The sequence below is a fragment of the Neophocaena asiaeorientalis genome, unplaced genomic scaffold, assembly GCF_003031525.2.
Source record: "Neophocaena asiaeorientalis asiaeorientalis breed wild unplaced genomic scaffold, Neophocaena_asiaeorientalis_V1.1 scaffold45, whole genome shotgun sequence".
NCBI lineage: Eukaryota > Metazoa > Chordata > Mammalia > Artiodactyla > Phocoenidae > Neophocaena > Neophocaena asiaeorientalis.
This window is the reverse complement of record NW_020174642.1, coordinates 5,609,485-5,621,840: the sequence shown is the minus strand read 5'-3', so window position 1 is coordinate 5,621,840 and position 12,356 is coordinate 5,609,485. Positions and strand designations below refer to the sequence as shown.

Sequence of the window (12,356 nt, the reverse complement as noted above, 5' to 3'; positions counted from 1 at the left end):
TCCAAATGTGGGATCAAGAAACTTTAAGTATTAGCTCATAACCTCAGTGATCTAAGAGAGTCAAAGGCCAAGGGAAAGATCAACAAAAGTGGAAATTTCTTTTTACGTTTATAAAAGATTTTCCACAAGTGAATTCTGAGTATAGTCATGATTAATAAAGAAGTGGCCACAACTAAACCTCATCTGCTCTTGTGCAGACAACAACCTAAGGATCTCAGACAAGCAATTTATCCTGCTAGGAAACATGTATACATTTTACATGGAAAGTCTAATAACCTAACTGGCCTGTAATTTGAGGGACTAAATAATGGCTCTTTTTAAAAAATGGACTGACTACTCTTAAGTACAACCACATGGAACCCGACCCAGAGCCTTAGCCAAGTTAAAAAGCAGGTCAGAAGCCCAAGCCTACCAGCCAAAGATGCTGCTCTCACAGCCCTCCTCCCTGCGCGCTCATTTACTGTACATTTCTTGGTCAAGTGCACAAAGAAGCCTTGATGAGCTGCACAAATACAGGACCCAGTCAGACCAGCAGTTTATAAAGCTGGACAAGCCTCTGCCAGAAAGAAAGAAACCTCACTCACCAGACGCCCACCTAAAATTAAGTGGCTGAGTCTGCAAACCTGCCCTCAGCACTTCATCGGGTGAACACAGGCATTCCCGCACGGATTTATTAAAACTGAAAACTGAATTTTCCTGAGGCAACACAAAGTTTACAAAAATGTTTTATTTTGTTAAGCCCCCCAAGTAGCTTATCCAAATTAGTGTTCTGTGAGCCACTGTGCAGGGCTTTACTTTTGCTCATTTTTCCCTCTTTGCAATCAAGAAGACTTCATTCATCTGGGCAACTGAGCAGAAAGGCTGCTTCCTTCCAATTCTTCTCATTCTTCAAATCTCCCCAGTCTCATCCCAAGTAAAAACATGTCCTAAGGAATGTTATAACAGTAACCTTTACATACCAACCCTTTTCTTCTGGGCATACTTAAATCTCAATAAATGAGTTTATTGATTAAGGTCCCACAGCTCATTTTCCTCTACTTAATATGTGACGTCAGCTATTGACTCAGACATCTGGAACAAATTCTTCCTTTCTTAAACGGACTAACAGCCCTTTGTTACCTCTATACAAAAGACCTCAGTTTTTACAAGCTGAGTATAAAATGGGCAGAAGACCTGAAAAGATATTTTTCCAAAGAAAACATTAAGATGGCCAACAGGTACATGAAAAGATGCTCAACATCACTCATCATGAGAGAAATACAAATCAAAACTACAATGAGATATCACCTCACACCTGTCAGAATGGCTGTCATCAAAAAGAACACAATAGGACTTCCCTGGTGGCACAGTGGTTAAGAATCTGCCTGCCAGTTCAGGGGACACAGGATTCAGGTTTGATCCCTGGTCCGGGAAGATCTCACATGCCGTGGAGCAACTAAGCCTGCGCACCACAACTACTGAGGCCCGCGCAACCTAGAGCCTGTGCGCTGCAACTACTGAAGCCCGCACGCCTAGAGCCTGTGCTCTGCAACAAGAGAAGCCACCTCAATGAGAAGCCCACGCACCGCAACGAAGAGCAGCCCCCGCTTGGCACAACTAGAGAAAGCCCACTTGCAGCCACCAAGACCCAATGCAGCCAAAAAAAAATTTTAAAAGAGCACAATAAATGCTGGCAAGGATGTGGAGAAAAGGGAACCCTTGTACACTGTTGGTGGGAATGTAAATTGGTGCAGCCACTATGGAAAACAGAATGGAGGTTCTTCAGAAAACTAAAAATAGAGCTACCACATGATCCAGCAATTCCACTCCTGGGTATATATCCAAAGAACATAAGAACACTAATTCAAAAAGATATATGCACCCCAATATTCACAGCAGCACTATTTACAATAGCTAAGATATGGAAGCAACCTAAGTGTCCATCAACAGATGAATGGATAAAGAGATGTGGCATATATACACAATGGAATATTACTCAGCCATAAAAAAGAATGAAGTTCTGTCATTTGGAAGAACATGGATGGACCTAGAGGGTATTCTGCTAAGTGAAATAGGTCAGACAGAGAAAGACAAGTCTCTATTTTATTGCTTATTTGTAGAATCTAAAGTATAAAACAAACGAATGAATATAACAAACCAGACTCACAGAGAGAACAAATTAGTGGCTACCAGTGGGGGGAGGGAAGGGCGGAAGGGCATGATAGGGGTAGGGGGTTAAGAGACAGAAACTACTATGTATAAAATAAATAAGCAGCAAGCATATATTGTACAGCACAGGGAAATACAGGCATTATTTTGTAATAACTTTAAATGGCGTATAATCTAATAAAAGTATCAAGTCACCATGTTGTACACCTGAAACTAATATTGTAAATCAGCTATCAATTTTTAAAAAAAGACCTTAGTTTCAAAAACAAATGTACCATGATTTCCTCACGTCTATAATTCCATTTTCCCACTAATGCAATTGGGCCTTGCCATGAATCAGTATTACTCCAAGAACCAGTCACATGCAACTGAAGGTCAATCTTAACTTAAGATCAGTAGACTCAACCAAGATACTCTGGGTGACTTTACAGTTCTAGTATGCCAATGCTCCGTGTCTTATTTTTATATTTCCTGAGTAGTAAGATGAAGATGATGATGACAGTAGTAGTAATAATAGTGGCAGGCAACACTTAGAGAGCTCTTACTATGCACCAGGCAACGTTAAGTACAGGTGGCCTTCTGTATCCTCAGATGTGGAACTCTCGGACACAGAGGGCTAACCATATTGCCAGCACTGCATACAAGGGACTTGAGAATCTGTGGAGTTGGGTATTTCTGAATGGGTCCTGGACCCAATCCCCTGCAGATACTGAGGGATAACTGTACTTCACAAGTATTCATCTAACCGGGCAAATGGGAGCTATTGTTACCCAAATTTTCCAGATAAGAAACTAAAGCACAGAGATGCTAAATAACTTGACCAAGATCAGAACTAGTATAGAACTAAGCCTGGATCTGAATCCAGTCAGTCTGACTCCAGGCCTCACACTCTGAACCACGATTGCTACACAACTTCTCTCACTATAAACAAGAATTTAGGGACTTGCCTGGTGGCAATGGTTAAGAATCCGCCTCCCAATGCTGGGGGCGCAGGTTCGATCCCTGGTCTGGGAAGATCCCACATGCTGCAGAGCAACTAAGCCTGTACGCCACGACTACTGAGCCTGCGCTCTAGAGACTGCAAGCCATAGCTACTGAAGCCTGCGCGCCTAGAGCCCATTCTCCGCTGCAAGAGAAGCCACCACAATGAGAAGCCTGCGCACCTCAACGAAGAGTAGCCTCCACTCGCTGCAACTAGAGGAAGCCCAAGTGCAGCAACGAAGACCCAACAAAGCCAAAAAAAAAAAAATGCCATGAATTCAGAACACAATGATAAAAAAAATTAAACAATAATAATAATAATAATTTAACTTGGAGCTTAGTCTCCAGAAAATACTTTTGGGTTTTTTTTTGTATTTATTTATTTATTTTAACATCTTTATTGGAGTATAATTGCTTTACAATGGTATGTTAGTTTCTGCTTTATAACAAAGTGAATCAGCTATACATATATATACCCATACCTCCTCCCTCGAGTCTCCGTCCCAACCTCCCTATCTCACCCCTCTAGGTGGTCACAAAGCACCGAGCTGATCTCCCTGTGCTACGCGGCTGCTTCCCACTAGCTATCTATTTTACATTTGGTAGTGTATACATAAGTCCATGCCACGCTCTTACTTCATCCCAGCTTACCCTTCCCCCTCCCCATGTCCTCAAGTCCATTCTCTATGTCTGTGTCTTTATTCCTGTCCTGCCCCTACGTTCTTCAGAACCATTTTTTTATTCCATATATATGTGTTAGCATACGGTATTTGTTTTTCTCTTTCTGACTTACTTCACTCTGTATGACAGACTGTCCATCCACCTCACTACAAATAATTTCATTTCTTTTTATGGCTGAGTAATATTCCATTGTATATATGTGACACTTCTTCTTTGTCCATTCATCTGTCGATGGACACTTAGGTTGCTTCCATGTCCTGCCTATTGTAAATAGAGCTGCAATGAACATTGTGGTACATGATTCTTTTTGAATTATGGTTTTCTCAGGGTATATGCCCAATAGTGGGATTGCTGGGTCATATGGCAGTTCTATTTTTAGTTTTTTAAGGCACCTCCATACTGTTCTCCATAGTGGCTGTATCAATTTACATTCCCACCAACAGGACAAGAGGGTTCCCTCAGAAAATAGTTTTAGTTAAGCAAACAAACTGAATTATGATATATGAAAATTCAGAGTCACAGCCCTTTTCTTAGACTGCAACTTGTAGAGCTTCTAAAACACTGCAAAAAAAAATAGTTACTTTAATATGTCATAAAGAAATCTGAAATAGGCAACGAGAAAGATTCCTTTTGTTTAGCCAACAATGCAGGAGCTCAGCTAACTGAGGCTACACGAGCACAATTCCCCTAATGATACCGCATGCTATTAAAGAGGGTTTCAGATAGGGTTACCTTGTTTTCTTCTAGGTGCCTTTTCAACTTTTCTTCCAAATCCTTGGTTTCTTCTGAGCCCTTGATATTTCTCTGCTCATAATTTTCACATGCTTCCTTAAGCTGCTCTTGTAAAACTTGGTACTCCTTTTCAATCTGTGAAATACTCCCCTAAAAGCATAATACAAAATTATCTATTAAAAGTAGTTTTAAAAGCCTATTTCTGATCTTGTTCTGAACTGTCTCTTAAAATAAACAAAGGGGAATATATGGCAGATGAAAATTTACAAGGGAAATGTCACAATAATTCAAGAATTAAAAACCCGTTACACTGTTTATCAAAGCCAGCTCTTTATTTATTTATTTGGCTACATTGGGTCTTAGTTGTGACATGTGGGATCTTTGTTGTGGCATGTGGTATCTTTTTTTGTTGCAGCGCACGGGCTCAGTAGTTGCAGTGTGTGGGCCTAGCTGCCCTGCGGCATGTGGGACCCCAGTTCCCCAACCAGGGATCAAACCTGTGTCCCCCACAATGGAAGACAGACTCCCAACCACTGGACCATCAGAGAAGTGCCAAGCCAGCTCTTTTTTTAAAAAAAAATTATTCATATTACTGGAACTCATAAGGAAACTTCTCAATATGTACCATAATTAGCTCTGAATATTTGTTTTAGAAGAGTCCAATATTAAATTAACAGTTTGATGTGAATGTCATCCTCCACAATTAACATCAAGAACTACTTACCAGCTTTAAAAACTGCAAATTTATGCATATTTTAGATATGAACAGGACATATTAATTTTGGCCCTACTTTTATAGTGTTTCAAATGGATAGTTGCTGATATTTTTAAAAGACGAGTTAAAATAGTATCAATAAATTATTTACAGTTATGTAACTGTCTCCCAGACAGCTTAAAAAAAAAGCAAACAGGGCTTCCCCGGTGGCGCAGTGGTTGAGAGTCCGCCTGCCGATGCAGGGGACACAGGTTCGCGCCCCAGTCCGGGAAGATCCCACATGCCGCGGAGCGGCTGGGCCCATGAGCCATGGCCGCTGAGCCTGTGCATCCGGAGCCTGTGCTCCGCAACAGGAGAGGCCACACAGTGAGAGGCCTGCATACCGCAAAAACAAAACAAAACAAAAACAAAAAAAAAAGCAAACAGAAATCATACAATGTGAAATGTTGGCAAACAATGAGTAGCCTTTATGTATTTTTTTAAAGCCTTTCATACTGCTTAGACTGGCAGCAATCACACATTTGTGTCTGAAAGAAGCACCTGTTTGATGCTGGCAACTCCTCCCAGCTGCAGGTAACTGCTCTACCAAGACACGAGGGGCCTCGGCAGCCAGGCTTTGGAAATCTAACCCAGTGGCACAAACTTGGTCCATCTTCCCCATCTCCTGCACCTCTCCCAGCATCTTAGCATCTTCCAAGTGTAAAAAGGCACGGAATCAAGGTTTTGAAATTCTGTAAATTATCAGAGAACCGTGCACTGTGGCCAAGGTGACCGTACGTGCCAATTTGCTGTGAAGAGTCTCAGTTTTTGTCATCCAGACTGAAAGTTCAGCTCTACGAATACAGCCCATATTTAAATAATCAACTAAATGGTGAACCTTACTATGACCCACAAGCAAGCCTTTACAGTTTTAGATCTTAGTTATTTCTGTTTTCAGTCTCAATTCAGCAAAAAGGATCACAATGCAACTCAGTATTATGAATTAATTCATATGCCCCAAATTGCTAACAGAGACAGGCAGCAAGTTATATGCCATCTCTATGTTATTATACTTAAATTTCACCACAACTGTGTAAGAGGTATGTTATTTTCAGTTTTTAAAGATCAGGAAACCAAGGTTTAGAGAAGACAGGCAACTTCTCAAAGTCCCAGAAGAAAGCAGCCGTGCTGGGGATAATTTTAAGTCTCACTGGTTGAGAAACCAGCAATCAACTATGCTAATGTCAAGGTCTTGAAACTAAGAGCTAATTTAAGAAAGCATTCGTGAATTATCCCAACACTGATGAGAATATTTATATGAGGGTAAAAACACTGGCTCAAACAACACAGCGTACCTGGCTGAAGCTAAGTAGTGTAAGAACTCAATACCACTCATTCTACTTGGTATACACTCATTCAGACAACAATGTTCACCACAGCACCGTAAGCATGAAAAGCTAACATAATCTAAATGTTCGACAAAAGAATCTAGTCAAATAAACTATGAATTCATATAATGGAATACCAAGCATGCATTAAAAATGTTGGTGAAAAATTGGTATTTACTGACATGGAAAAAAGTCCACAATATATTAAGACTGAAAATTTCAAATGTAACATATATGGTATGATACCATCTTTTAAAAAGCATTGCTAAAATAAATAAATAAAATAAAATAAAATAAAAAGCATTGCTAACTTAAATGCCAATGTTAAAATAAAACCTGGAAGGCTGCACATCAAATTCTAACATGGGTGATGGGAATGTAGATAATTTTCAATTTCTCTTTCATAATTTTCAGTATTGTTCATTAAAAAATTTAAGGGCTCTATGTTATATTTTATAATTGGCTAAAACTGTAAAGCTATTTGTAAAAATAGTAGCAGGCAACACGAAGTTCTAACCTTACTTATTCCTAATTAATTACACACCTGATATTATAAATCACTCCTAATCAGTGATCATAGAATTGCTTCATTTTTAAATGACAGAGTAATATTCATTATATGGATGTACCATAATTCACTTAACTAGTGAATATCGATGGATATTCACGTTGTATTCAATTTTTTGTTGACATAAATACAGATAAAACAAATATACAAATATCCTGTTCACTGGTCTCTGTACACATATATGAACGCAGATAAATTCCAAATTGCCTTCCCCCCCAATTTACATTTTTATATTCTTTCAATAACGTATAAATGATTGTTTTTCTTACTTCCATTGGGGTTGGGCACCATTTTATATGTTTAAAAATTATCCTTATTTCTTTTATTGCAGATTGTCTATTCCCATCCATTCCCATTTTTGTGTCAGATTATTAATTTTTTCCTTATTGATTTACAGCAACTTCATATGCTAAGCAAGGAAATTAGTTCTCTGTCCTATGCTGCAAATAATTTTCCTAGTTGGTCATTTGTGTTTTGATGCTGTATATATTTGTTCATACATATATATATGTTATGTGCATGTATAGACACATTACATATGTGTGTGTAAACACATATACACAAATACTTTTCTGTCCTGCTGTTCATTAATCTTATTTTTAAAATTTTCCTTTGCTTCTAGGTACTCTTCTAGGTCCAGTTTTTAATATTTAAATATTTTATCTGCCTGGAATTTATTCTGGTATATGGAATGAGGTAGGGATCCAAGTTAATTTTTTCTAGATGGCAACGCACTTCTCCTAACACCACGTATTTAATAATCTACTTTTTGCTCACCAACAGCTAGCATTTTTATTAGACCTTAAATTTCTATATTTTGTTCTATTGGATTCTTAGTCTAACGGTCTATTTATGTGCTAATATAGATTTATATTATGTTTTGATACCTACTGCACAACTCCCCTTCCTATAGTTTCTTTTCCATGGGCATTCTTGATGTTTGTTTTTCCATATGAAGTTTAGAATCAATTTGTCCAGTTTCAAATAAATTCTATGCAGTAGCCAGCCACCAAGGTGGCCCCCCAAGATCCCTGCCTTTTGGTATTCATGCCATTGTATAATCCTCGCCTACAATGTATCAGGGTTGGTGGGTTGGTCTATGTGACCAAGACAAATACAGGAGAAGCGATACACTGTGACTTCCTAAAATAGGTCATGAAAGCCATTGTTACTTCTGCCTTGGATCACCCACTCTGGGGAAAGCCAGGCCTCAGGAGGACACTCAAGCAGCCCTAGGTGGAGGTCCACAGGCAAGGAACTCATGCCTCCTGCCAACAGCCAGCACCAACTTGCTAGGCATGTGAATGAGCCATCCTGGAGGTAGCACCTCCAGTCCCAGTTACTCCTGCAGATGCTTGAGCTAAGGTCAACACCCTGACTGCAACTCATAAGAAATACCTGGAATGACCCAGCTAAACTGCTCCTCCATTCCTGACATATAGAAATTGTGAGGTAGCTTGTTATGCAGCAATAGATAACTAATACACTCTGTTCATGTTTGTTTTGAGACTGTGTTAAATTAAAATCTTTAGAGAGAACCAATCTCTTTAATAACAGGTCTTTCTATTCAAGTACACTGAACATTTTCTCATTAAGTCTTCTGTGTGTCTCAGTAGCATTTTAAAGTCTTCTTTCACAGGTTTACATATTTTATCTTTTTGATGCTATTGAAAATGTAATCTCTTCTTTTAATATAATTTGCAATGGGTTGTTTATATATGGAAAGGAATTTCATCCAGTCAACCTTCTGAATTATCTTACATTTTGGTATTGGGTTTTCGGTTGATCACTTTGGATGTTCCAGGGACACAGTCTTAGCCTCTGTAAATAATGATACTTATACATCCACCTTTAAAATCTTATTTTTCTCTCTTATGTGATTTTTTCAGCTAATATCTCCAGGATAATAATAAATATTAATGATGATATATAACCTTTAAGCAAGATGACGCATTTGGCTTAAGAAAGATACAAGCATGTTGAAAAGTATTCATCTATTCCCATTTGATTATGAGTTTTAGTCAAGAAAAAAACTTGAATTTTTTCCAGTACCCTATCAGCAACTATGGAGTTGATCAAATGACTTTTCTCTTAAGATATATTAACACAGTAATTACATTAATAGATTTTCTAATTGAATCATTCTTAAAGCAGTGAAGGTTTTTATAATAATTTCTGTATTATTCATGTGAATAAGCTTTTATTTATAAATTAATACAGGCTCATTATACCAGTTAAAACAATAAAGCCATTATACTTCACAATCAGTAAGCTAGAAAAAACTTACCTTTTCCTCTGCCTCCCCTTCCCAAATTCGAACAATAAAGACAAAACAATAATTTTTTGTTATGTTCTAAAGCTTATTCTATAATGTTTTGTATGGAATACCTGGTTTCAAAATAGTTCTAAGTTCGTCATTCCCATCTAGTTAAAAGTAAAGAAAATTAAACCTTTAAACAGTTTAATATGATTTTGACTCACCTGTTGTGCCTCAAAAGGATCATACGGCTCAGTATTGACTTCTTGATGCATTACATTCCGAGACACCTTTGGGGCAAAACAAATACATTCAGTCTATCTCAACTGCTCTAGTAAAATAAATCCATCATGTAATAACATTTTGAAACATGCCCATAACTTTTTCAAGGCTTTTTCTGGCCAGTTTAGATAATGTTCTAGGCTTTCTACAAATATTTGTAACAGGAAAAAGTGATCATTTATAATTAGTAAAAGTGAAAATGATTTTGGTTCATTACTGTTAACATAATTCTTCAAAGTTTTCTAGAAAGCAAAAAACTTAATGAGTAGGAGGATAACCAATAAGTATTTAATGAATTCATGCCTGATGAAGTTAACTATAGAGAAACCTTAGCTTATTCTCGTGCTTGTCAGGAAGGAACTTTTATTCACATCTCTCTTGTTTCTCTCCATCTGGTTGTGTCTTTTAACTCCCTCACTCCTCCCCTGGTTTGGTAGGAGAATTGGGCATGTGCAGCCCAGACTCTTCCTTTTTTCTTTTTCTTGGGAGCTGCCCATGCAGAAAGCACGTTTTCCCCTTCCTTCTCCATGCACTATGTCTTAGGGGCAGGCACCCAAGTTAGGAGGCCTTCTAGTCCAGCACCGCTGTAACTAGGTGGGGAAGCTGGTATGTCATGGGCTTCACTCTTAGGACATGCACTCTCTACAGAAACAGCCACATCTTCCTGCCATACTTTTATTAATTATCAAGGTGATGTTTTGGCTCCATCTGCTGGTTCCACTATCTTACTTCTCAACTGGTGCAAAACTTGGATAGGAAGAAGGATGTTACTTACTAAACCCAAAAATTCCTTCTGGCATTACCTGTCACGCCCTACAAAAGGGTTCATGAAGTCCATCATTTTAAAGAATTTTAGTAAATATAATGGCAATGAAAAATGAAGAGGAAAATTCAACTTTAGTATTAAGAAGACTTTCTATTTTCAGTCTTACCTGTACAGCAACCATTTGTGTATGTGGAATTTCTGTTACTTCATCGGTGCTTTCTGGATTTACTTCCTGCTTGGCAGAATTTCCACAGTGGTCATCATTTCTGTTAGACTCACTTTGGGCTGTATCAGCACCATCCGTGATGCACTGTGACTTTACTGATATTTCCAAAGATTCCTGAAGGATTTGTGTTTCAGAGGCAATCTGGTTACCAGGGGCATTCTCAGCACTGAAATGATGGCCCTCAAAACGCACTTCTGTTATGTCACTGGCTACAAAAGACGGCACCACTGGTATTGATCTTTGCAGCTGATATTCAGAAGAAACTCTGGCCAGAGGTGCATAAATGCTATACTGGGGCAAAGTCGGTAACACATTTATAAACGCTGGTGGTGTCTGGGTAATGTCAAATCCCCGAAAGGGAAGATACGTACAGTATCCTGTGACCAACTGGGGTTGAGTCCAATAGGTTGGTTTCACATCCTCTGTAACTGGTTTGGGAGAATTAGAGGTGACGTGTTTGTGACTTGTCTCCTCGGAGACTGGTTTGGGAGAATCAGAAGACACCCCTTTGGGCTTCTCATCCTCAGAAACTGATTTGGAAGAATTATCGGAAATTAGTTTCGGCTTCACAGCTTCACAAGGTGACTGGGGAGAATTAGCAGATGTAAGGTGGGGCTTCACATCCTCAGAAGCTGGTGCTGAAGATAAGTCAGACACTGGTTTGGATTTCACATCTGGTTTAAATTCCCTAGCAGTTGGATTCAGCGGTAGTTTAACTCGTAAATACTCTCCTGTTTTCGAAATTTCTTCTACTTTTGTCTTAATGTTTTTCTTCTTTCTCTTTTTCTTAAGCCGTAACGCAACTTTCTTCAATGCAATACAGTTGTCAATCACAACAAAACGAGGACATCCCAGGAGAAAAGATTTCAAACCACCTGCTTTTTCTAGTATCTGTCGAGTTTCTTCTGGGAAAAACTCATATTCTTCAGAAAACATCTTGTTACTCATGTCCAAGGGACCATGTTCCTCTAACAACTGAGAGAAATAACTTGGAAAAAATTTACGTAAGTTATTATAAGGAAGTACTTGTACATGTTTATCTGAAAAAAATATTTCCCAAAATTTCTCCCAAAGCAAAATACTACTTCACTTCTAACTGATCTTGACACCTCCCCAACAAATATGTTATACTCATATTAAATCTGAGAAAGGCTAACTGTAATCAATGATACTATTCAAATTTTGTTTACCCCTCAGAAAATAATCCTTTAAAAAATTTTGGGGAAAAAAGCTAAAGGAGATTAAAAAGTTATTTTTATAAGTTTCAGTTAAATAATTATTCACTGTATTTTAAAAAACAACGAAAATCAAAGAAACTTATTCAAGAAAAACAACAAGGCTATCAATAACAAGAACATCAAATGAAAAAAGGAAATCAAATTTCAAAAAAATCCTATTGGAATTTACATATAGTAAATCTATTAACAGTTCTCTGTTTAGGAATATACAATGATTCAGAATTATTGAAGTCTATCAGGTCTGATCAATAAACCACCACAGTGCAGGATCAGATCCACAGTAATGGGGCCAATCCCTTAACCTGCCTCCATCTGTGGACTGGGTTTGTTCACTCCAGTTCTGGGGCCATGTTCTTTTGTCATTCTTGTGCCAGGCTCAAAGAGGCTTCCTCTCC

The 12,356-nt window shown here is 38.3% G+C and overlaps 1 protein-coding gene across 4 annotated transcripts in view; it reads right to left on the bottom strand.

The window, feature by feature from the left end:
• Nucleotides 1-12,356, bottom strand: part of TTC3 (tetratricopeptide repeat domain 3) — a 132,657-nt gene that overhangs the window by 30,112 nt on the left and 90,189 nt on the right. For all 4 annotated transcript variants that reach the window (XM_024758265.1, XM_024758267.1, XM_024758266.1 and 1 more), the window contains 3 exons: nt 10,664-11,711; nt 9,674-9,739; nt 4,543-4,692 (listed from right to left, as the gene is read on the bottom strand). In XM_024758265.1, coding sequence (XP_024614033.1) covers nt 4,543-4,692; nt 9,674-9,739; nt 10,664-11,711 — 1,264 coding nt within the window. The remainder of the gene's footprint in view (nt 1-4,542; nt 4,693-9,673; nt 9,740-10,663; nt 11,712-12,356) is intronic.